At 47.6% G+C, this 25,180-nt stretch overlaps 1 protein-coding gene across 9 annotated transcripts in view; it reads right to left on the reverse strand.

The window, feature by feature from the left end:
* Window positions 1–25,180, reverse strand: part of LARP1 (La ribonucleoprotein 1, translational regulator) — a 138,149-nt gene that overhangs the window by 22,195 nt on the left and 90,774 nt on the right. For 5 of the 9 annotated variants that reach the window (XM_008015097.3, XM_073010565.1, XM_008015093.3 and 2 more), the window contains exons 2-7: window positions 4,661–4,722; window positions 4,337–4,402; window positions 2,336–2,510; window positions 1,399–1,527; window positions 1,122–1,322; window positions 860–1,022 (exon numbers count right to left, since the gene is read on the reverse strand). In XM_008015097.3, the coding sequence (XP_008013288.1) occupies window positions 860–1,022; window positions 1,122–1,322; window positions 1,399–1,527; window positions 2,336–2,459 (617 nt within the window). In that variant the 5' untranslated portion in view covers window positions 2,460–2,510; window positions 4,337–4,402; window positions 4,661–4,722. The remainder of the gene's footprint in view (window positions 1–859; window positions 1,023–1,121; window positions 1,323–1,398; window positions 1,528–2,335; window positions 2,511–4,336; window positions 4,403–4,660; window positions 4,723–25,180) is intronic. The other 4 variants (XM_038005679.2, XM_008015095.3, XM_038005680.2 and 1 more) reach the window with 2 other exon arrangements.

Raw genomic sequence — 25,180 nt, forward strand, 5'->3', positions numbered from 1 at the left:
GAAGCAGTTATCACCGAGGGATTGCTGCATCAGTTTTATGAGCATGCCTTCCTTCTTCTGCTACACATCCCAGCGATCTCACACAGCCTCTGACCTAGCCCATCGCTGTCTTATATACCAACAGTATTGAGGGCCGAAAAGAAATGATGTGATCCCTTCATGGCACCCTACCTTGCTTGGGTCAAATCACTCCCTCTGCCCTAAGCCCCTTGGCATGCTTGTCAAACTCATCATCCTCCTTTAAATTCCAGTCCAAATATTGTTGGTCACTTTCCCTTCTGCTCCTAAAACACTTACAAACACTCCATTACAACCATTTATTTTCTTATATGACTTCCTTACTGGACTGAGAGACAATATATCGGAGTGGTTAAGAACAAAAGGACAGAAAAGGATTTAAATCTGTGCTTTGTTACTTACTAGCTGTGAGATTCTGTGCAAATTACTGGGCCAGTATGCTTGTCTATAAATTGGGGCTAAAAGACTTAGCTCACAGGAATTCAACAGATAAGAATTACAGGACTAAGACAATGCCTCTAAAACACTTAACATTGAGGCTGGCCGACAGTAAGGATCCAATAAATGTTCATTAGTATTCTATCAATGTTGTCATTACAAATGGAAGCACAGAAGGGGGTAGATTCTAAATATTTTCCTTCCTTTCTGTAATGGTGTAGTTTCTAATTTTCTTAAGGTAAATGTTGTACCACTTCTGTAATAAACAATGAGAAAATCTATCTTTTCAGCCTGAGGCTGAAACTGCTGCCAAGCACCAGAAGGGCCTGCCCAGCTACTACACTCTAGCAACCCCTAACCTCTCACTCATTCCTCCAGGGTAAGAAGGCTTCCGCGCACTCACATCTGGCGCTTGATGTAGTCTTTGAGCAATTCCTGATCCACGCTGTAAAGCTCGGTGCTGCTGACATTGTCAAAGTAGTAGGTGATGTTGTTCATGTACTTGGGCGTACGAGGTCCCTCCACACCATCAAACTTTCGGTAGCCAAACTGGTAGTCAAAATGGGCTATGGGGGAAATGGGTGCCATGAGGGAGAGGAGATTCCTGCCCACCACCCCCGCTGCACACCCTTGGACATCCCGGAGCCCAAAGGGGCCTCACGTACTTCGAGTGCCACCCCGGCCGCGTCCCCGGCCGCGACCACGCCCCCGTCCACGGCCACGGAAGGAAGCCCGCGCCCCACCAGCCCCATCACTCTTCACACTCGATGTCTCATCCTGGTCGTGCCAGGCAGGCTCCGGTTTGATCTCTGGTTGCCAGGCTGGGGTGGGGGGGGCCACGGGCACGTAGGTGGCAGACTCAGACCCTATGGGGAGAGGGGTACCAGGTCAGGCCTGAGGGTGTCTCCCAAGTCCAGGCCCTCCATAGTGGGTAGTGCATACCTTTGATATCTCCGCGATTGGCAGGTATGTGTCTAGGTTCCGGCGGGCGAGTGGGGCGTGAAGCCAGTTTCTCTCTGGGTACTTCAGGCTTCATGTCTATTTGTAACGGAACCCACTTGTGTTTGTTTCCTGGGAGACAGCATGGGCACATGAGAAAGGCTTGAGGGAGAGGCCACTCCTAGCCAGCTCTACCTACTCCTCCTCTTCTGCCCTGTACTTGGGCCCAAATCACAATCTGGTTACCTTGGGCAGACCCCTTTCCCACACATTAGCCCTCTTTTTCATCTCTAAAATAAGCTGGTCAGTGGCCCTCAGTGTGTTAGAGACTCCTCGTTAACTCCTATGATCAGTGTCTCCATGGCCACAGAATCCCCTTCAGGAGTCAGACACATGGCAGCCCAGAATGAAGACCATGCTTTCCAGACTCCCTATACACAGGTGCCAAAACACTGCCTGTGAGAGTTAAGCTGAAGCAACCAACTCCAGGTTGAGTCCCTAAAAGGAAAGGGGCCATCCTTCCCTATTCCTTTCCTCCTAGCTAGAAGGAGAAGGAAATAGGAAGTCATCAGTGATCATATAAAGAGCCAGTGTACCACAGCAAGCTGAAGGGATTCAGGAGTTGCCATACTAGGCCTGCCATATTTACAGCAAGCTGTTACATCAAAGAAAGTTTTACCTCGTTTAAACCATGATTACTCTAGATCAGCATTAGAGAAGCCAAATTTTCAGCAGGTTTTTTGAAAACTCTTGTGTTTGAGAGGAGGGACTGATTAATGACAGATGGTTGAAGACTGCTGTCTCACCAGCCTACATCCATCAGTTCCCCTCTGCCTTTTCAGAGGGGGTACCTAAAACTCCTCCAGCAGTCCCCTGGAGTCCTAACATTTCACAGTTCTACCCTGTCACTTTCTCCCAAGATCTGCTCCCAGTCACTCACCTTTCTTCTTCTGTCCGCCTCGCTGGCAATCCTCATCTCCATTCTTTTCCTCCCCTGATTCGTCCGATTTGGTTTTTGGACTCTCCTTACTATCACTCCCTTCTCCTTTCTCCTGTTCCTTCATGTCCTTCTTGGGTGGCAGTTTACGAGCAGGCTGAGGCTTGTGGGACTGTGGCTACAGCAGGAAGTAAAGTAACAGGGAGGTGAGTGTGAGTGCCTCATGGTATAGGAGGGAAGGCACTCCCTGTCACTAGAAAGGCAGGCAGGAGCCACAGCATGCAATGGCAGGCTGGACAGGATGTATTCTAAGGTCATTTTCACACCTGAGATGGTTTCACTGGGAAGCATGGTCAAATAGGCCAGAAGGTGGAAAGGCAACTTATCTCTCCAGCTTCTAAGTCTAAGTGACAGAGACAACCTTCAGGACAGCAGTGCTGAGGCTCACGGGGGCAAAATTATTCCCTGCAGTAGGGCCATGTTGTCTAGGTCGTCTGTGGGAAGGAAGAGATGCCCTCTGGCCTATGAACAACAACTCTGTCTGTGAAGTAAAAGCGGCCACAGCCAGTGAGTAAAGACTCTAAGCCACTGGCCCAGAACAAAAGTGCTGGGAAGAAGAGAACTGACTAGGAGTCCTCTCTTTGCTAGGGCCCAAGAGAATTTTATAAGCTTCCCCAAGACATGTGGTCTGGAGGTCGGTGCTTGGCCTAATGACCACTCTCCTACTTCACTCAGAAAACCCAAGCGTAGTGATGGAGAACACAGGCTGGGGAATAATACAACACACCTGACTTCCAATCCCCACTTGGCCATCAAGGGCTAGTAATTAACCTCTGCAAGTCTCAGCAGCTTCATCTGTAAAATGGGAATTATAAAAGGACCTATCTCAGAGTCACTGTGAGGGTTAGATGAGATGACGAACAGGCAATTCAGGTGACCATTGAATAAAATGGCTTTGAACTGTGTGGGTCCACTTATATCCAGGACTTTTAAAAACCAAATGCAGATCAAAAATACAGCATTAGCAGGATGTGAAACCTGTATACACAGAAGGCCAACTTTTCATATATGTAGGTCCTGCAGGGCCAACTGCAGAACTTGAGTATGCAAAGATTTTGGTATACACAGGGGTCCCGGAACCAACACCGGCCACCAGCCCCGCCATGTATAACAAAGGAAAACTGTACTTGGCAGTCTCTGACACAAAGCAAAGGTTCAAATGATGACAGTTCTTAGCTATTTCAATGTTGCTCAGATTGTATTAACCACTCCATTTAGAAAACTGAGAGGCTGGCGGACTGGGCACTGTGGCTTACGCCTGTAATCCCAGCACTTTGGGAAGCCGAGGTGGGCAGAACACCTGAGGTCAGGAGTTCAAGACCAGCCTAGCCAACATGGTGAAACCCCATCTCTAAAAAATACAAGAATTAGCCAGGCATGACGGTAGGTGCCTGTAATCCCAGCTACTCAGGAGGCTGAGGCGGGAGAATCGTTTGAACCTGGGAGGCGGAGGTTGCAGTGAGCTAAGATCACACCATTGCACTCAAGCCTGGTGACTGAGCGAGACTCCATCTCAAAAAAAAGAAAAGAAAACTGAGAAGCCAGGAGGCACGGTGGCTCATACCTGTAATCCTAGCACTTTGGGAGGCTGAGGCAGGCAGATCACTTGAGGTGAGGAGTTCAATACCAGCCTGGCCAACATGGTGAAACCTTATCTCTGCAAAAAATACAAAACTAGCCAGTCGTGGTGGTGAGTGCCTGTAATCACAGCTACTTGGGAGGCTGAGGCAGGAGAATTACTTGAACCCAGGAGGTGGAAGTTACAGTGAGCTGAGATTATGCCACTGCACTCCAACCTGGGCAAAAAGAGTGAAACTCTGTCGGGGGGGGAAAAAAAAAAGAAAACTGAGAAAGGTTAGAGCTAAAGTTCTCTGGAAGCTTGAGGAGCTAAATGTGTGTATGTCAACAGAGTTCAAACCTGCCTATCCTTCCACAAAGACTCACCTGAACACTCTTGTGGGCTATCTCTCCAGGTGTGGGCCAGTTGATTGCATCTCCAAAGTCACCAACCTGCAGGGAACATACACTATGAGGGCCCCAGGAGTGACCCTGCCTTTGCTATTCAGCCCCCAACCCAAGCTTCACCAAGAGATCAGAGGCCACATCAGTCTGTTCACCAGGACCACTCACAATGGATACCCAGAAGGAGCTCCCCTGGAATTCACAGACAATCCAGAACTTGTTGGCAGTCCAGGAGCATTCACTAGAACAGGAAAGAGGCCACCACCTCCAGAAAGTCCCCTTGGGTTGCCCACTCTGATTCCTTACCTTGCTGCCTTTGCGCTGTTTAGGAACAGCTGCCCTCACCACTTTGGCTGGAGCAGAGTGTTCTATGGGAACAAGAAGGGAGAGTTAGTAATGCAAAGCCCATGTGATAGGGCTACTGCCAGCTCCTCACCCTCATCATCGTCCCCACTCCAAGCAACCTGCAAGTTCCCAGAAGAGAAAGACACAGTAGAGAAGGGAAAGACATATGCTCAAACACCAGTAACAATTTTACCAGCCCATTTCTAAAGAAGTCATAGAAAGCAAGATCATGCAAAGAGCCAGGAGCCAGTAGCCAGCAACCAGCAGCCAAAACCCCAGGAGTCCAGACTCAGGTGGGAGGCCCTTAGAGAGAATAGTTCTTTAACAGAAATTGAGGCCTGGAGAAAGAAGTCCATGTCACCAGAGTCAGCACTATAATTCAGGGTTCCTGAATCATGGCAGATGTCTGAAAGATCATTTGTGGCCCTAATATTCTAGAAGTCTGATGTGAGCAGACCAGGACTAGTGATCATTGGGAAGGCAAAGTAAAAACCCTAAGTGAGCCATCAAGAAATCTAGGGACCACACCAGGGCCAGCTGCTCAGGAATGATTTTTGTCTGCCTTCTCAGTTTCCAACGAAAAAGTGGACTCCCACTTGACTCAACAGTCCTACCTCTAAGAATTTATCGGATAAAGAGTTATGTACAGAGATGTCCTACTAAAATATTATCTATAACTGCAAAAAATGGAAAACAACCTACATACCCCAAAATAGGGGACTGACTAAAGTTCATCCATTTTTAGAAAAGTCATTAAAAAGACAATGATCTCTACTAATATAAAAAGACAGACACAACAAATGGAAAGTTTGTTTGTGGCCAGGCGCGGTGGCTCATGCCTGTAATCCCAGCACTTTGGGGGGCCAAAGCAGGTGGATCACCTGAGGTCAGGAGTTTGAGACCAGCCTGGCCAACATGGCGAAGCCCTGTCTCTACTCTATTAAAAATACAAACAATTAGCTGGGCGTGGTGTTGGGCACCTGTAATCCCAGCTACTTGGGAGGCTGAGGCAGGAGAATCACTTGAACCCAGGAGGCGGGGGTTGCAGTGAGCCGAGATCACACCATTGCACTCCAGCCTGGGTGACGGAGCAAGACTCTGTCTCCAAAAAAAAAAAAAAAGTGTTTGTTTTGAGACAGAGTCTCGCTCTGTCGCCCAGCCTGGAGTGCAGTGGTGCCATCTCGGCTCAGTACAACCTCCACTTCCCAGGTTCAAGCGATTCTCCTGTCTCAGCCTCCCAAGTAGCTGGGACTACAAGTGCACACCACCATGCCCGGTTCCTTTTTGTATTTTTAGTAGAGATGGGTTTCACCATGTTGGCCAGGCCAGTCTCAAATGCCTGACCTCAAGTAACCTGCCTGCCTCAGCCTCCCAAAGTGCTGGGATTACAGGCGTGAGCCACCACGCCTGGCTGAAGTTTTTAAAAAACCCTTCTTGTAAAACAAAAATGTGCACATGCACACACATACAGTACAAACTCTAGAAGGACATGTAAGGACTACCAGGAATTAAATATAACATTTACAGGGACTTCAGTTTTTCAACAGACAGACATGGGCTTCCACCCCCTACCAGGGCCACTACCCCCTCAAGATATCCCACGTGCCTTAGAGAGCTGGAGCTGTGGAACCCAGCCAACAGCATCCCACACCCCCAGTGCAGGGCGATGGTGAACCAGAAAATCTCAATTCCAAGAAGATAGAGTTCTTAGGCCCAAGGGGCCATTCTGCACCCATACTCCTGCAACTTCTGGGTTAGCCTGGATGAGCCTAATACCATCTAGTCCCCTGATAAAATCTTTGTCTGCTTCAAACCAGGACCAGGTTCGTGTATACCTGCACTATGGCTGGTAATCACTTCTCCCAGTACCCAGCAATACTGTGTGCCTGCTACCAGGAGAGCAGGCCAAAGGGCCTGTGTACCACCACCACCAACTTCACTAACAGGATGTTATAAAGAGGAATCAGGTGCAGAGGGCAAGGTATTCCTGAAGACTTTTCCTTAAAAAGGCGAGGCAAAGTCAGATTATTGTTTGATCACAAAAGGAGACGGTATAGAAAGCTCAGCCTCCAATCAACGTTTTGAGAGCCCTCCTGCCATGAAAAGACCTCACCAATTCCCTACTCTACCACCAATCCCAAGCTGATGAGAATACAGTCTGAGCATACACATGAATTTTTTTTTTTTTTTTTTTTTTTTGAGACGGAGTCTTGCTCTGTCCCCCAGGCTGGAGTGCAGTGGCCGGATCTCAGCTCACTGCAAGCTCCGCCTCGCGGGTTCATGCCATTCTCCAGCCTCAGCCTCCCGAGTAACTGGGACTACAGGTGCCCGCCACCTCGCCCGGCTAGTTTTTTGTATTTTTTAGTAGAGACGGGGTTTCACCATGTTAGCCAGGATGGTCTCGATCTCCTGACCTCGTGATCCACCCGTCTCGGCCTCCCAAAGTGCTGGGATTACAGGCTTGAGCCACCGCGCCCGGCCTGAATATTCTTAAATTAGTCCTGTGTGAGTTTGTTGAAAAAGGTCCATCCCCAGATTCCTCTGTCCTGAAAACCCATGGTGCCATTCTTTCTCTGCTCCCAGGTGGGGCTTCAGGTTGCCCCTGACAAGTAGAAAAAAGCCCCCAGAAAGGCAGAAAAATCCACTGGGAAGCAAGAGCCACTTCTGCCTTTAAAATCTAAAATTCATAGATTTGTTAAAATCCTATTGGGCTTCAAGGAAACCCAGAAGGGTTCAGATGAGCTGCTGTCAGGCCCTGCAAGAGACCAGAAAGAAGACTAGGCTTTCTGATGACTTCAATTATCCATCTCAGCCACCAACCCTCACCAGGTAACCCACTAGAGCAGGTGTGCACACGTGCACACAGGTACACACACGCACACACAGAATATACAGGTTCAACTGGGCCTGGCATCTATAATGGCTGCCAGTACAAACCAATCCTTTGCACCGGCACCAATCCCCATGTCTAGCACCATCCCAACCAAATCAGGGGATAATTCTCCTCCTTCTACCCCTGCATTCTGAAACCTGCATGCCTGCTGCCACTGACCCAACGCCCAGTCAGGAAACACCATTCACTTGGTCAAGGAAATAGTTATAGCTGGGCATGGTGGCTCACACCTGTAATCCCAGCACTTTGGGAGGCCGAGGTGGGCAGATCACCTGAAGTCGGGAGTTCAAAACCAGCCTGAGCAACATGGAGAAACCCCGTCTCCACTAAAATTACAAAATTAGCCAGGTGTGATGGTGCATGCCTGTAATTCCAGCTACTTGGGAGGCTGAGGTGGGAGAATCGCTTGAACCCGGGAGGCAGGAGGTTGTGGTGGCAGAGATTGCACCACTGCACTCCAGTCTGGGCAACACGAGTGAAATTCCGTCTCAAAAAAAAAAAAAGAAGAAAACAATTATAGAATGACAGGACCATAGTTCCAATCCACTCAATTTGTAGATAGGGAACTGAGGCCGGAAAAAGGGAAGGGACTTCCTCAAGACTAGCTGCAGAGCTAAGATGAGAAGCTATAAATCTTGACTCCCTTGCCAAAGCTCCTCCACAGCTCACCAGAAATACCATGAAGCCCAGTGGTTTCCATGTGTCTACTGGTGAGGAATGGGTCAAAAACCTTCTTAGTGTAATCTAAGAGCACTTCCCTGGTTTTTCTGAGTAAACAGCTACTGATGGACTGGGCCCAGCAGCTTATCCACCCACAGGTCTCTGAGGCCCAGACTGTAGGAGGGAGGATGGCACAGAGTCCCTAGGAGGGTCTTCTTCCTCAACTAAGGCAAACCAGAGCCTAAAGGGTATCTGGAAGAGAAGGAAAACCACCTTCTGTCCCAAAGGACTATAGCCAGGAGTCAGTACTAATTCTGGTAATTCTAGTTCCAGGAGGTCCAGGGGCTTCTTAAATACACATACGCCTTTGTTAAAAATGAAGCATACCGGCCGGGTGCAGTGGCCCACGCCTGTAATCCCAGCACTTTGGGAGGCCGAGGCTGGCAGATTACCTGAGGTCAGGAGTTTCAGACTGGCCTGGCCAACATGGTGAAACGCTGCCTGTAACTAAAAATACAAAAAATTAGCCGGGCGTGGTGGCATGCACCTGTATTCCCAGCTAATCAGGAGGCTGAGGCAGGAGAATTGCTTGAACCCGGGAGGTGGAGGTTGCAGTGAGCTGAGATCGCACCACTGCACTCCAGCTTGGGTGACAAGAACAAAACTCCATCTCAAAAAAAATAAAATAAAATAAAAGTGAAGCATACCAAAATTGCTATGTGCAAGAAGCAATCTGAATGTGGTGGTCGTGAGGACACTCGAGGGCTTTTCTGGCAACTATCTGCATGGCAAACCCACTATTTTCACTTGGATTACTTAAGGTTATTTTGAGTGTCAAGCAGGGAGCTAATGATACTACTGCTAATGAAGGATGAAGAGAAATGAGGGGTAGAAGGTGGGTGCTAAGGAATGGCAGGGCAGAGAGGAATTACTAACTGGGATGCTTGGAGTAGGGATGGCGGCTCCTCTGTAAAGTGGAGTGCTTGATGACCACACGACCTTGACTGTCTAACCCCGAGATTCTTTGAGCCTCTATTTTCAAGTGTGTCTAACACCCCCTCATTCAAAGACCACCTAGGAAAGTCAGAGGGCCCCATTAAGCACGTGGACTTTGCTATGGGATGGACTTAGGGTGGAGTCCCTACCTACTCTGCTCCTCACAGGGTCCCTCTAAACTTCACCTTCCTCTGTAAAACTGAAGTCATAGTTACATGGCTGCTGGAACAGTTAAATGAACAGCTCACTGTAAGAGTACCTAGCACACAATAAATGCCCAACAAATGCTAATATTACAATTCACAAAGGAAGCTTACTATTTCCAAGCAATCACCACCCTCACTCTGAGAGAGATGGGGATGGCAGGGAGATACACCAAATCATCTCTCAAAATGAAAGAATCAGAACGTATGGGAAAAATTTCTCTTAGGGATCAACTGGTTCAATTCATCCAGTCCAGACTGCCAGTGAGGCCACCCCCCTCACCTGGCTCTTCTGAGTGGTAATCCATGCCCACTGGGTGGGGATACCACACCACCACATTGCCCTCCAGAGACAGGAGGCACCTGGGCCCCAGGGCAAGTTTCCCCAAGAAAGGAAGGCTTCCGAACTTTGTAGTTTAAAATGGGGAAAGAAAGATGGGGGAATTTACCACAGGTCCCCCAGGGGTGCTTTGACATAAAGCCCTGCTTTGTTAGGGAGGAAGGAAGAACATGGAGAAGGCTGACAAAGTTCCCTTTCAGTTGAAATTTGGTCATTCCACTTTTTACTCAGTACAGAAAAGGAAAACAGCCCAGGCTCAAGGAGTCTCTCTCAGCTTACTAAACCCATAACTCTGGCCTGTACACAGTCAGGTAAAAAGATTTAAAGGTGTTTTCACTACTGTCTTGTTCTCAAAAGATCCTAAGGCTGCTGAACTTTTGAAACAAAAGCTACCCAGAGGTTCCAGATGTGAAGGTCTGAGGAGCAAGAACTTGGTTCAACCAACAGGTAGAAAGCACATGGGTGATTCAAACTCATAGGTCACAGTAAAAAAAAAAGCTAGTAAGAGGCAGGAAGAAGCTAGAATTAAAACTGAGGGACTGGTGCGTGAAAGGTGAAAAAAGGCAGAGCTATCCAAAGAAAGCCTTCAGTACCCAGAGTGGGTGACTAGAAAGACTACCAGATTTCAGCCCTGAGCACTGCCAGGAAAATTAGGAAGACCAAATGCTTATTTGGGGACTGGTATCATCTCTTGGAGATTGGCATCTGAAAAGGCTGAGTTTACCAGAGAGCTAAGAACTACTACCTTGAGAAACAAGGTAATCTGTTGGGTTTAGGGGCTGTATTACATTCACACTCACCCATCTGCTACCATACACCTGGCCATTAGGTCGACCTCCTTGGGGGAGACCTCCCAGACTTCAAGTCTGGTGAAGTACCCTGCTATGTGCTCCCACGGTACTGTAAATGTTAACTGGTTGGTTACTTATCTGCCCGTTCCCTGAGAGTAGGGACCACAGGGCTGCTTTCATAGCACTAACCCAGTGTCTAGCTCAGGGCCTGGCAACACAGCAGACACTTGTTTAATGAATGGTGACTTCACACCAGAAGAGGCTTTGCTTGTCAAGTGCTAATTCCTGAGGTTACAGCCTCAACCCTTAGCCTTCAGCTGGGGCCCTCCCAAGTACAGAGAAACTGCTAGTGTCCTAGAAACTGCTGGCTCCCAGAGGAATGCATGCCCTAGCCCAGCTTTGACTCACAGGCAACCCAACTGCCTGATATCAGTGCTGCACCTCAGCCCAGAATGCAACACTCACCAGTTGTATGACCCCTGGGAGCATTACCTACCATTCTACCCCAGCATCACCCTCCTTACTAACATTGGGTCTACAGGTGTGAGGACAGAAAGAAAGATCTCAACCACTTAGATTTCTCACCAAAGCACAAGAAATGCTAGCAGCCAATTGTAGATGCACAATTAATGAAAAGTGTAAACAATATGTAGTGAGCATTTACTAGACATCACACACTGTTCTAAATTCTCGGCAGGGATTCTCTTAATCTTGATCATGCTGAATTAGTTTCTTTCATTGGTCCCATTTTAAAATGAGGAACCCAAGACACATGGTGGAAAGGTTATTTGCCAAGATAACAGCCAGCAAAGAGCAGAACAGGATTTGGAGTCAAGCAGTCCGACTCTAAAACCTGTGCTCTTAACCACTAAAAGGAGGTGGAAGAGAAGCTAAGGGGTATAAGTTACCACCTTATTGTAGCCAACAGGACAGTTTCTCAACAGCAGGGATGCCCGGGCATCATTCTACATACTGGGGAAAACCAAAGCCTGTTGCAGTGACGCCTAAGCTAACAGCTGGGCAAGTGGCACTTCAGTGGTTGGAAGTGCCTAGTTTCCCTACCCAGAGAGGCAAGAGAAACCACCACCAAGCACACCCAGCTTGAGTCTAACTCCAGAACTCTGGCACTAGCAGCCCTATGAGGAAAGAGACATTCCTTCCAGACCCACCTCCCAGTTCCTCCCAGTTCTCCCAGAGGCTGCTCAGGGGGATCCAGCTGACATGGATTATGCCCCTCCCTCAGCCCCCAGATATGAGGAAGGCCACCACTATCTCCCTGAGCCTGTGTCCAGGGACCCTGACTGTGGAAGGCAGCAATACCATCTGGAGGGTGAGGCAGGCAGGAAAGAGTGCCTGGGTTATACTACCCACCTGTGCCTGTCCCTCCCAGGCCAGCCTGGGGGCAGATTATTGGAAAAGCCTGGCTACTTTCAGCTGTCACTCATCCTGGGGATAGGGTGGAGTCATAGAAGGGAGCCTGGAGACCCACAAGCCTTTCCTCCCATGCTGACTGACCCCAGCGCCCCCCAAGCAGGAACATTCTTCTATGGAGTAAAGAGAATGCCATGTTAGCCCTCCTCACCTTGGTCACCAGCTGCTGCTGTCGGTACCATCTCAGAGGCCTCTCTGCCCAGTCCTCCCACCCAAATTTCCCCTAGACCTGCAGATGAAATGCAGGAGGGGCCGGAAGGGCATTCTTAGGGAGAGGAGTGGGCAGAGAAAGGGAAGGAGAGAAATGTTCAGAAGGTCAGATCATCTTGAGTTCCCGCTGAAAGGAAGCTGCAGGCCACCAGTCAGCTCAGGAGCTGCTGGCCTGGGAGGAGGGGCAAGGGTGGGCCAGGCTCCAGTCACATGATGCTGGCCAGCCTGGCCCAGCCCAGGCCCAGCCCCAGCTGACTATCTTTAGCCTGTGGTGACCCAGGTGGCCCAGTGTTCCCACTCTCCCTGCCCAGACGTGGACCCAGCCACCCTCAGGTGGCTGTGGCCACTCCCACTGCTGGTACCAGTCCCTGAAATCCTGGTCCAAAGCTGATCAATAATCAACACAGCTGAAATATATCAGTGGCCACTAAAGCTCCTGGCCTCCAAGTGCCAGCTCCCTAACCCAGCCTTTTCTAACGAGCACATTTGGTTCTAGTTAGAACAGTAATAAAAATCACCTTTTACTGCATACTGACTAGGTACCAAAAACTAAGTTGCTGTCTATGTATGATTTCACTTAATCATCTCAAAAAGACACAATTATTCCAGTTGTCCAGAAAATGACACTGAAGGAAGGGACTCGCCCAAGGTCACAATGTTGAAGAGCAAGATGACTGATTCCTCAGGCCTAGTCACAGATCTCAATATAAATTCTCCTCAGGAGGCTTCCTGACTGCCCAATGTAAAGTGCTACAAAACCAGCAACTCTGGATCAAGTTCTAATTCAGTCTACAATTTAAGGTCTTCAGGGCACTCACTGCAGCCTGAAATGGCTGCCTCTGTGTGTATCTCAACTCCACTAGACTGCAATCAATTACTGAGCGCTCACTACAGAGGTATCCAATCTTTTTGCCTTCCCTGAGCCACAATGGAAGAATCATTGTCTTGGACCACATGTAAAACACACTAACACTAATGACAGCTGATGAGCCTAAAGAACAAAAATTGCAAGAAAATCTCAATGTTTTAAGAAAGTACAAATTTGTGTCAAGACGCATTCAAAGGCGTCCTTTGGACAAGCTTGCCTTACTATGTCTTCGCATGGTGCCAAAGTTTTTTACATGTAGTAGCTCATTTCTTTTTCTTTTTCTTTTTTTTTTTTTTTTGAGACGGAGTCTTGCTCTGTCACCCAGGCTGGAGTGCAGTGGCGCCATCTGAGCTCACTGCAAGCTCCGCCTCCCAGGTTCATGCCACTCTCCTGCCTCAGCCTCCCCAGTAGCTGGGATTACAGGTGTGTGCCACCATGCCCGGCTAATTCTTTTGTATTTTTAGTAGAGACAGCGTTTCACCACGTTACCCAGGATGGTCTCGATCTCCTGACCTCGTGATCCACCTGCCTCAGCCTCCCAAAGTGCTGGGATTACAGGTGTGAGCCTGGAAGGTAGGTATGATGATGATTCCCAGTTAAACAAATGAGCTATGCATAACCAGTTTGTGGGGCTCCCATGGGCTCTCGTAGGCCCTGGACTTCAGAAGCCAATCCTCTCAGGCAGGTTGCCAGGCACGCACAACTCCATGCACACCTGACTCCATTACCCTGATGTGGGAGGCTGCCAACCTCAGAGGTTTTCTTCCTGTCCTTGGTGGTCAGCCACTACGTCAGGTAACACTAACTCATTTTTTGATTTTTTGAGATGGAGTCTCACTCTGTCACCCAGGCTGGAGTGCAGTGGGTGGCACGATCTAGGCTCACCGCAACCTCCACCTCCCAGGTTCAAGCGATTCTACTGCCTCAGCCTCCTGAGTAGCTGAGACTACAGGCGCAAGCCACCACGCCTGGCTAACTTTTTGTATTTTTAGTAGAGACCAGGTTTCACCACGTTGGCCAGGCTGGTCTTGAACTCCTGACCTCAAGTGATCCACCCACCTGAGCCTCCCAAGGTACTGGGATTACAGGTATGAGCCACCACGCCCGGCCCACAAACTCATTTTTATTGTCCTTCCAATCTTAGGGCATCCTTTGTTGGAAGAGGCTTCTGAATCCCCCAAAAATTACTTTGGATTATTCCTATTACTGAAGTGGAGAGGCTGATCCCAGACCCAGTCAGGGCTGGAAAGACTTGAGAATCTCATAGTACATACAGAAAAACTGAGGACGAGGAGAGGCCAAAGTCACCAGGGATTTGCTGTAGAGCTGGCACTGGAACATCAAGGCCTTGTTTCCCAATCTAGAGCTCTTTGGCAAACCGGGAAGCTAACATCTCCTCCTCAACAAAATATACTTTGTGCCCAACTATATCCACTCACAGGGTCAGGGCAGGGCCTTAGGGACCCAAAGTGTCACAGGAACTGTTCCCCAAAACTACCCATACTGTCAAGAAAAACTACTCACATGGAACTGAAATACATGACCACAGGGGAGAGTGCTTTGAAGTGGCTCTGGGAGGGGCCCCATTTCCAATCCCTTTTTTCCTCTTGAGCCCTGCCAGGGAAGACTGAATTTCTCAGCTCCCTCTGGAAGACTTGGTGGGCCCTGGAGATCTTTTTCTCACTGTCTGTCTGTCTGTCCTGAGAGGTAGACTGGGCACATTTGGTAGCCTGAAAATTCCACAGCAACGGGAGGGACTTTCCAGGGAGGGTCATCCCAAAAGCAGATAGGAAGCTGGAGTTCTCGAGTAGCAACTAGTTCCTCCAATCCAGGCCAGCCTGGCCATTCAGCCTTGCTTCCCAGGAGGTGCTAATTTGCCTCTCTCAGTGAGTTCAGGCTGGCCTACAGGCTCCTTCAGTTCATATGCTACACCCCAAATGGAAAAGAGTTGAGTCCTGGGATGCCACGAACATGGAGACAGTACAGGCTTAGCAGCCGGGGTGCTGCTCCACCTGCAGACTCCCCAACCCTGCACACGGATGCTCTCAAGGCACCAGCACACCGCTTTAGAGAATGTAGAGGGGGGCCAGGCGCAGTGGTTCACGCCTGTAATCCCAGCACTTTGGGAGGCTGAGGCAGACAAATCATCTGGGGTTGGGAGTTCGAGACCAGACGGACCAACATGGAGAAACCCCATCTCTACTAAAAAATACAAAATTAGTTAGGTGTGGTGGCACATGCCTGTATTCCCAGCTAATCAGGAGACTGAGGCAGGAGAATCATTTGAACCCAGGAGGTAGAGGCTGCAGTGAGCCGAGATTATGCCATCGCACTCCAGCCTGGGCAACATCAGCAAAACTCTGTCTCAAAAACAAACAAAAAAAGGGAATGTAAAGGTTGTCCGATCTGTGTCCCAAAGCCACCCTACCAACAATTTACTATGCCACTGGGTTAAGAGACAGGTTAGAGCAGCAGTTAACAGCATGGACTTTGGAGTCCATTCTCGGATGTACTAACCAAGAGCCACCATCAATTAAGTAACTCACAAGGTCAGGGACAGATGAGTCAAAACTGAGCAATCTCTCATGCAGCTTGTAACTTGATAGGCATTAAATGGGCCACACATCAATGAGAGCCAAGCAACTAGGTTCATAAGGAAGCAAAAAGACAGCTTACAGAGATGATCCCAGGAGTCAGATTTAACCTCTCACTTTCCTGAACCATGAATGGGGTCCATGACAGCCAACTCACAGGATTAACAGATTAGGATACTGCTAAATCTAAATTTCAGATAAACAGTAATTTTATAGACTAAATATGTCCCATGCAGTACCGGGATATACTTATACTAACATTTGATTTATCTAAAATTCAAATTTAACTGGGTGTCCCCTATATTTTTAGTTACATCTCGACACCATAGCAAGGAAGGACTATTGCCCCATGTTCCAAACTGAAAGTGGAATTGTGACCAGAGCCCTGGGCTAGAAGTCAAGAGACTGGTTGACAGTCCTGGCTCAGACACCAGAGCTCTTGCTATGGATGCCTGGCAAGAATTGCCCTCCAGTGTCTTCAGTCTCTCTATTCAGAGGCCTGTGGTACGGGTGGGCAGAATCCTATCATCTACAGTCCTTCCAGGCCTAACATCTTGTGATTTTGTCCTTACACCCACTGATCTCCACAAATGCAGCCTGCTTTCCAGGACACGCTGTTAAGATTTTGGCATGCATTCGAATTACCATGTGAGGAGCTTGTCAAAATATAGATTCCTGGGTCCCATCCCTCAGAGATTTTTTGCTCAGCAATGGTGGAGTCAGGAATCTGCTAGGTAGTTCTAAGGTAGGTTTTCTCTGTACATACTTAAGTTATTTTGATTTCACCTAGTGAATTTCAACTGTTAAATTGACAGGGGTTACCCAAAACCACAATACCATATTTAATATTTTTAAATCAGAGCTGTACTTCTTAAACCAGTGGTAAGTATAGTCATGAGCCAAATAATGACATCCCTACCCACAAACATGACAGTTGGTCCCGTAAGATTATAATGGAGCTGCCCTATGCCAGTGTGCCACTTTATTATATGTATTTTTTAATTTTTAATTTGTGTAGGTACATAGTAGGTTTACATATTTATGGGGTAGATGAGATATTTTGATACAGGTATAACAATCACATCAGGGTAAATGGGGTATAAATCATCTCCAGCATTTATCCTTTCTCTGTGTTACAAACAATCCAGTTACACTTTGTTATTTTTAAATGCACAATAAATTGTTGCTGACTGTAGTCAGTGTGCCACTTTTTAAAATCTTTAAACATTTTAAGGCTAATAAACTGAAGCAGTGGGTATGAAGAAGGAACACTTTTTATTCCATATTTTATACCATATTTTTACAGTACTTTTTCTTTTTGAGACGGAGTCTCGCTCTGTCACCCAGGCTGGAGTGCAGCGGCGTGATCTCTGCTCACTGCAACCTCCGTCTCCTGGATTTAGGCAATTCTCTCACCTCAGCCTCCCCAGTAGCTGGGATTACAGGTGTCTGCCACCACGCTCAGCTAATTTTTGCATTTTTTTTTTTAGTAGAGATGGCATTTCACCACATTGGCCAGGCTGGTCTTGAACTCCTGACCTCAGGCGATCTGCCTGCCTCGGCCTCCCAAAGTGCTGGGATTACAGGCATGAGCCACTGCGCCTGGCCTACAATACTTTTTCTATGTTTAGATACACAAATATTTACCATTGTATTACAATTCGTACAGTACTCAGTATAGGAACATGCTGCACAGGTTTGTAGCCCAGGAGCAACAGGTTATACCATACACCCAAAGTCCATAGTATGCTGTGCCATTTGTTTGTGTAAGTACACTCCAGGTTCACACGATGACAAAATCAACTAATGACACATTTCTCAGAATGTATCCCTGTTGTTAAGTGACACAAGACTGTATTTGGGTTATTGTTTTGTTGTTTTACATTTATATTCTTTAGTATGGATTAAACACTTAAATTTCTTGAAAAGAAAAATAAAATAGCAGAGCTGCTCCAAAAGAAATGTTACTAAACTGAGTGACTCCCATTCAGCAGGAGTTCCTGAGCAGAAGGCAGTTTGAAAAACACTCACTTCACAGTTGTAGAAACTGTAGATCAGTGAGCTAGCAGGCTTGCAGTACCACTTCTGTGGTCTACAGAGCACCTGGGAAGAGGGGTTGGCTTGGGTGAAATGCAGATTCTTGACTCCCTCTATAAACTCCAGAAATCAATTTAGGAAGGTGGGCAGAAACTGAACACCTGCAGCTGTAAGCTTCCTGTGCAATGCTCATGGCAGATTAATGTTTGAGAACTGAGCTGCCAATGAGTGAGACTGCCAGGAAGGAACCCTGGTCTCCAAACCCCAGTGCAGGGTCTCACTTGTATAGACAAGACTTCATTGGTTCACAAGAGCAGGTAGTTTCAATTACACATATAAACAGCAGCCAGAAGAGAGGTGCAGGAGATACTCTTCCTTTACCCACCAGTCCAATCTCCAGCACCAGGAACCAACACTGATCCAAGAAGCCACATGATGAGTGTCCTGACAGATATGAGGTCACAAGGGACCAGTCTGGGCTGGGCTTAAGTTTTACAACAAGCTCCAAAACTGGGCTGTGCCAGAAGAATGAAGGTTCTGAAGGAAATTGTCCACCTGCTTTTGCCTCACAGCCAAACAGCTTCTCTTACCCTAAAAATCTTACTGTGCTCATCCAATGCCCTGACTCTATACAAAATAAAATAGATACTGGGTCTTGCTATGCTGCCCAGGCTGGTCTTGAATTCCTGGGCTCAAGGGATACTCTCACCTTGGCCTTCCAAAGTGCTGGGGTTACAGGTGTAAGCCACCAAGCCCAGCCATATTTATTTTAAAATATTAATAATAGTAATAATGGCCACCACTTACTAGGAATTTACCGCAGGAAGCCAGGCCTCTTGCCATGGGCCTTTCGTGCAGTAAGTTTTTCAGTCCTCACAATGGAGGGACTATTATCCCAGTTTTAGAAGACTCAAAGCAGCTAAGTGGTTAGCCAAAGGTCACCCCGTGAGAAGGCATCTGACCCCAAGGATATGAAATCCCAGGCTACCCCAAACCCCTCTCAGCACTGCAGGAAACAAACATTAGGTTCTTGTCCCCAAAGGGCTCCAGATCAAGCTTGTAGGCCCTACAGGGGACTGAGGCCACCAGAATCCACTCCTCTTGAGCCTGTTAGTTCACCTGCCAAGTGGGGATAATGCAACTCAGAAAAGGGAATGATGTGAGTAAAAACAGTCAAGAATCAAAAGCACTGTGTATTGCAAAGGCAATGCTCTAGTGCCACCTGCAACCTGAAGGCCTGGGCTCCGGCAAGCACCAAAGCCCCAGGGGAGTTGCCTTTTTTTTTTTTTTTTTTTGAGGGAGGGTCTCACTTTGTTACCCAGACTGGAATGCAGTGGCGTGATCACAGTTCACTGCAGCTTCGACCTCCCTGGGTTCAGGTGATCTTTCCACCTTAGTCCCCTGAGTAGCTGGGACTATAGGTGCTTGCCACCACACCCAACTAATTTTTCTATTTGAAGTTCTTGTTTGTATTACGTTTTTTAGATACGAGGTCTCACTCTGTCACCCAGGCTGGAGTGCAATGGCACAATCCTAGCTCACTGCAGCCTCAAGCTCCTGAACTCACACGATCTTCCTGGATCAGCCACCCAAGTAGCTGGGACTAAATTAGCTGTGACACCCAGCTAATTTTAATTTTTGTAGAGACAGTCTTGCCATCTTGTCCAAGCTAGACTGAAGGCTCAAGCGATCCTCTCGCCCTGGCCTCCCAAAGTGCTGGGATTACAGGTGTGAGCCACCATATCCAGCCCTAGTCCTCTTCTAATCTCCACTCTGGCAGCACTGACCATTCAAAGGGGCCTCCTGTTTTCCTTTTTTTCCCTGAAATTACTGAGTTTCAACTGTTTCCTTCCTCAAGGCAACAAAGTCTAGAAATCCTAATGCAGGCACTGTGATCCCCCTGGTGCCACCTGAGACACTTTGTCCAAGATACAGACTTTGTTTTCTGTAAAATTAGAAGTAAACAGATGGCTTCTTAGTGACCAAAGCCCTTTTAGATTCCGACCTGCTTCAAGTCTAGGATCTCCAAAGAGCTGCCACCTCAGAGGGGCAATGGCAGTGATGATATGTGGGCAGAAAAGGCCTGGGGCAGGGATAGCAGAGAACATCCCAGAGCAACTACAAACCCAGCAACAGCCAATAGGGACCTTTACTGCCTCTCCAATCCCACCGCAGAGGAAATGCAAGAGATGAAGTCTTCCCAAAGGTAATACCAACCCTTTCAATCCAAGGGTTTGATTAATAAGACTAGACCCCAGGAGAAATCAAAAGATGGTGCCTTAGACTCCTCAGCTCTGGCAAATGCCGTCTTGAGCAATATCCCACCTCGAGGCAATTTGGCTCCCAGAGGAGTGCAAACCAAGGCACCCCCTCACTCCCTGGAGCAGGCCCTCCCCAGCCTGGAGACTTGGCACAGGGCTGCTGAGTGCCATAGCTGCCATTTCCTGCAGTGCAAACAAGCATGGGGCAGGGATGCAGTGATGTAGAGGAGGGCTGGCTTCCCTGGATCCATCAAGTATTTAAACTCCATCCAGTCTTTAAACTCCCAATCAACAGTACTCTCCTCCTTTTCATCTGAGGGCTAACCCAAGTCAGCTGCTCATCTTCAACCCTCCTCCAAAGGGGCAGAGGAGGCCAGCAGCAGGCCAATGGCACACCTAAGAGGCAGCCCAATTTTACAGGCTGAAAAACTCAGGCACAGGTTTGGGTGTGGAGAAACAAAAAAAAAAAAAATGAAACCAGGCTCCTACAAATCTCAAATCTGCATGACGTTCTTGTCACAAAGTGGCCTAGTGTGAGGCACTTGCGCCCACACTGGGGTGCAGCATTGTTGGACAAACCAATTATTTAGAGATGTCTAAGTCCCAACCTGACTCAAGTCAACCCACGTCCCTTTCTGCAACTACTCTGGCCCAACTGGTCTTTTTCCCATTGCCTATCCACATTTATCCTCCCCATGAGACAGGCCAGTGCTGCCCTGCTTCCACCAGCAGAGTGGGCTGTAGACTTGGGGGCACTCCCACACAAACCAAGTGGAAGGTCTCTGTCCACCCTCCATTAGTTTCCCCTTTGTACTTCAGGTAGTTCCAAAACCAGGCAGGAAGCTCTCAGAATCTGGCAGACGAGTGGAAAGAACACTGGACTGGGAGTTCAGAGTGCTTGTGTTTTAAATATCCTATCCCTGTGTGGCAGCTCGGTATCTTCCCCTATCTGGGCCTGCTTCCCCCAGCACAGTGCTGTGTTTGGTAACATGCACTTACACAAGTATGCATGTGAATTGTGGCCCCGGCTCAGAGGCCTCAACCCCAGCATGCCTGCAAAGGGCAGGGAAAGAGTGGAGGGCTCACAGGTAGCAGCTGGGTATGTGCCTGCACAGCCACAGTTCCTTAACCTTTCTCTCAACAGGAAACTGCTACCTTCCTTCCCAAGGTGGCTTTGAGGGTTACAAAAGATTAAGTCCCCTTGAAAGCCTATGTTTCTAAATGGAAAAAACATATAGCTTACAATACAGTGGATCCCCACCCCGCCAGCCATAGTTTGTAACCCATGGTCAACTGAGGCCCCAAAATAGAATAGTACAGTACAATAAGATATACTGAGGTGACAGAAGCCCCCATTCATACATTTTCTTAATGAAATCAGCAACAAGCCCTTCCAGTACAAAAACTGGGTGGACTAAACTTCCAGTCATGGAGTCTTCCTCGTTGTTTATCTCAACTTCTCCCTCTTCCCAGCTGTCCCAACAGTAACTCAAAGGATAGAACAGCAAGGTCTTCAAAAAAAAAAAAAAAAAAAAAAAAAAAAAAAAAAAAAAGCCAGGTGCGTTGGCTCACGCCTGTAATCCCAGCACTTTGGGAGGCAGGCAGATCACCTGAGGTCGGGAGTTCGAGACCAGACTGACCAACATGGAAAAACCCTGTCTCTACTAAAAATACAAAATTAGCAGGGCGTGACAGTGCATGCCTGTAATCCCAGCTACTCCAGAGGCTGAGGCAGGAGAATTGCTTGAACCTGGAGGCAGAGGTTGTGGTGACCTGATACCATGCCACTGCACTCCAGCCTGGGCAACAAGAGCAAAACTCCATCTCAAAAAACCGAACAAAAAAAAAAGGTATTTTGAGAAAGAGACCACATTCACATAACTTTTATTATAATATATTGTGCCTAATTTACAAATTAACCTTCATCATAGTTATGTACGTACAGGAAAAAACACATAGGTTTAGTACTAGCTGAAGTTTCAAGCATCTACTGGAGGGTCTTGAAATGTATCCCCCATGGACAAGGGGAAGGCTACTATACTATGATCCCATTTTGTCTTTTTATTAAAAGGTGTATATATATGTATACTCTCACACACACTTGAAATATGCTATCCAATACCATAGTCACGAGCCACAAAATGTGAATACTGAACACTTGAAATATTTCTAGTCCAAATTGAGAAGTTTAAGTGTGAAAGACATCAAATTTCAAAAACTTAGTAAGAATGTACATTTCATTATTTTTACATTATGTTAAAACAGCATTTTGAATAATTATTAAAACTGATTTCCCATTTTTACTTTTTTAAAAAATATGACTACTAGAAAATTTTAATGTATGTGGCTGGCACTGGTCTATAAAGATATACAATCCCATCAAGGCTTATTATATTTACATGTGTATTTATGTTCACGGGGGTTGGATATTTAGTGGGCAGATTACCAAGAGGTTGTTTTTCTTTCTGCTAAAATGTATTTGGACATTTTTCTACAATGAATTGGTGTTGCTTGAGCAACCTGAAGATTTCCCCTTCAAAAGAAGTTAAAAGGCCCAACACATAGGGTATTTTCCATCCTCTTTGGTAACACAAAGAGAGCCTCCCAAAGCCTGTAGAGAACCCCACCCCCAACCTTTCCTACTGACCCTAAGGCCATGCCTGAAAACCCACAAGGTCTTTCCAGCAGACCTGCACGTGGCCCCACAGAGCTGAAGAGGAACATCTCTAAGTGAAGAAGAGTCAGGACTCCCCAGCAGGATCAGTGCCTGGCTTATACCCACTTGGCTTATGTCCCCAGAGCCCACCCTGCCAGTGGAGGCAGAGCTAAAGCGTCTAGGCTGGGCCATAAGAGCCCTATACAGATATCAGCATCTCAAGATCTGTGCAAGTCCTCTCTCTCCCCGAACAGTTTTCCTGGCAGGATATGTACAATTCTGTGGTCTAGGAGAATGCAAAGCCAGATGATGTGTCCAGTATGAACTCTGGAGTCAGTGTGCCATGGGCTCAAACCCCAGCTACTTACTAACTACTGTGGAGCCTTGAGCAAATTAGTGAACCTCTACGAACACCTGTTTTCTCATCTGTAAAATAAGGACTGTCACTGTAGCTAGATCCCATAGGGTTACTGTGAAAATGAATGGTGACAGTGAATAGGAGTGTGTGGTAGCTTGGAAGTTCAATAATCACGAGATTAGCAGAGGGTCTCCAGGAACTCTGGCCTGGCTTCCTGGGGCATCTGTCCTCACCAAAGCAAGCTACCCAAAAGGCAGACTCTAGGACACCTGGCTAAGCCCAGGGACATGACAAAGGCTATTACTCACTGATAAGCACTGCACTTGACAACACAGGATGCAATCCCCCCCCTTTTTTTTTTTGAGACAGAGTCTCGCTCTGTTGCCCAGGCTGGAGGGCAGCGGCATGATCTTGGCTCACAGCAACCTCCACCTCCTGTGTTCAAGAGATTCTCTCACCTCAGCCTCCCAAGTAGCTGGGATTATGGGCACCTGCTGCTACACCTGGCTAATTTTTTTATTTTTGTAGAGATGGGGTTTCACCACATTGGGCAGGCTGGTCTTGAACTCCTGACCTCAGGTGATCCAACTGCCTCAGCCTCCCAAAGTGCTGGGATTACAGGCGTGAGCTACCATGCCCGGTCAGGATCCAATCCTTTTATAAAAGTTGTGAGAAATGAAGTTCTAGCCAGGAGAAACTAGAGAATGGAACAAAAATCAGAACTCCAGTCTGGACTGTACTCCAGCAGCTTGCTCTGACTCTGCCCTAAGGATCTTACCTGAAATCAAAAACCCATAGCAGTTTCTGACAAGAAGTCAGGAAGAGAAAACCAGGACACACAGACTCAGGGTCAAGATCAGTCCCCACCTCCTGGACTGCCCTCCCAACCATGCCCTTGCCTGTGTCTCAGGCTATTCTCTCACATTCTCATTCCACTTCTATCCTGGGGCAGGAAGGGAGCCAGGGACAGGCCGGGAGAGGTAGCCTAGGCAGGGAAGCACCTGTCCTTAGCCTGGCTTTGGGGCCAAGAGATCCAAAACCAGGGGGAAAATGCCTGCCTAAACTACCCTTCTGATCACGAGACAGTGCAACTAATTCAGCTTCTAGACACAGCAAGAAGTGAGGAGGAAATAGGAAACAGCAATCAGAAAGCTTCCTCTTTAAGTGGTCTAGTCTCAGGAGAAAACAGCTAGTTTAAAAAAAAAAAAAAAAAATCAGGCCCAAGTCACTATGCCATCATCCCCCTACTCTCCATCTTTTTCCTGAACTACTACAGAAGTAGTTTCCTAAGGAGTCTCCTTGCTTCCGCCTTGCCTCCTCCTCCTACCTCCTCCATCCATTTTCCATAGAACTGAGTAATCCTAAAGCAGAAATCAGGTGATATTACCTCTTCCGATGCTTTCAGAACAGGATCCAGACTCCCTAAGCTGGCCTCCAAAGGCCTCCTGTTTCTGATTCTTTGTGTCTCTCTCTCCTCATTCATATAGGCCTTGTTCCTTGGAGAACTCTAAACTCATTATCACCTGGTATTTGTTATTCCTCCAGAAGGTTCACCACCAGTCTCCTTATCAATCTCATCTTGGCTCACCATGAGAGGTACTCCCTAACACTTTGACTGAAGCTGCCCCCAGCTACTGCCACAAGGCCTCTAGCCACATCTTTCTCCTTTATACTCTGAGACTGATCACACTTAGAGGGTGTTTGTGCTTAACAGAGCCTTAGAGATTGAGATCCAAGATGCTATACCCATTTTGCAGATGAGGGGAGGGAAGCAAAGTCTCACTGGGGCCTAACATAACTCAGTTTCACCTGGCAAGCCCATCCCTTAACTCTCAGAGAGCTTTCTATTGGTGCTCCAGGGCCTCTGGCCACAAAGCTAGGTGAATCCTATCTCTCCATCACACTCACTCCCCCACTTCACCTCTACTGAGTGCAACTCCTACCCTAAGGCCTTTAAGTCTTCCCCAATGCCTCCTCTCATTCTTCTTCCATGAAGATGTTCCTCTGTTTGTGAGCTAGGCAGTCTGCTGTCCTTTCTCATTTTTATGATGAAATACACAAAGTCTGGGTCCACAGACCTCATGCTGGAAGGAAGCCTGGATAAAAGACAGCAAACTCAAGGGCCTACAAGAGCCAAGCTGTGACACTCTTCACCTAAAGGGAGGCTGGGCCCTGCCATCAGA

This window comes from Chlorocebus sabaeus, chromosome 23, assembly GCF_047675955.1.
Source record: "Chlorocebus sabaeus isolate Y175 chromosome 23, mChlSab1.0.hap1, whole genome shotgun sequence".
Taxonomy (NCBI): Eukaryota; Metazoa; Chordata; class Mammalia; order Primates; family Cercopithecidae; genus Chlorocebus; species Chlorocebus sabaeus.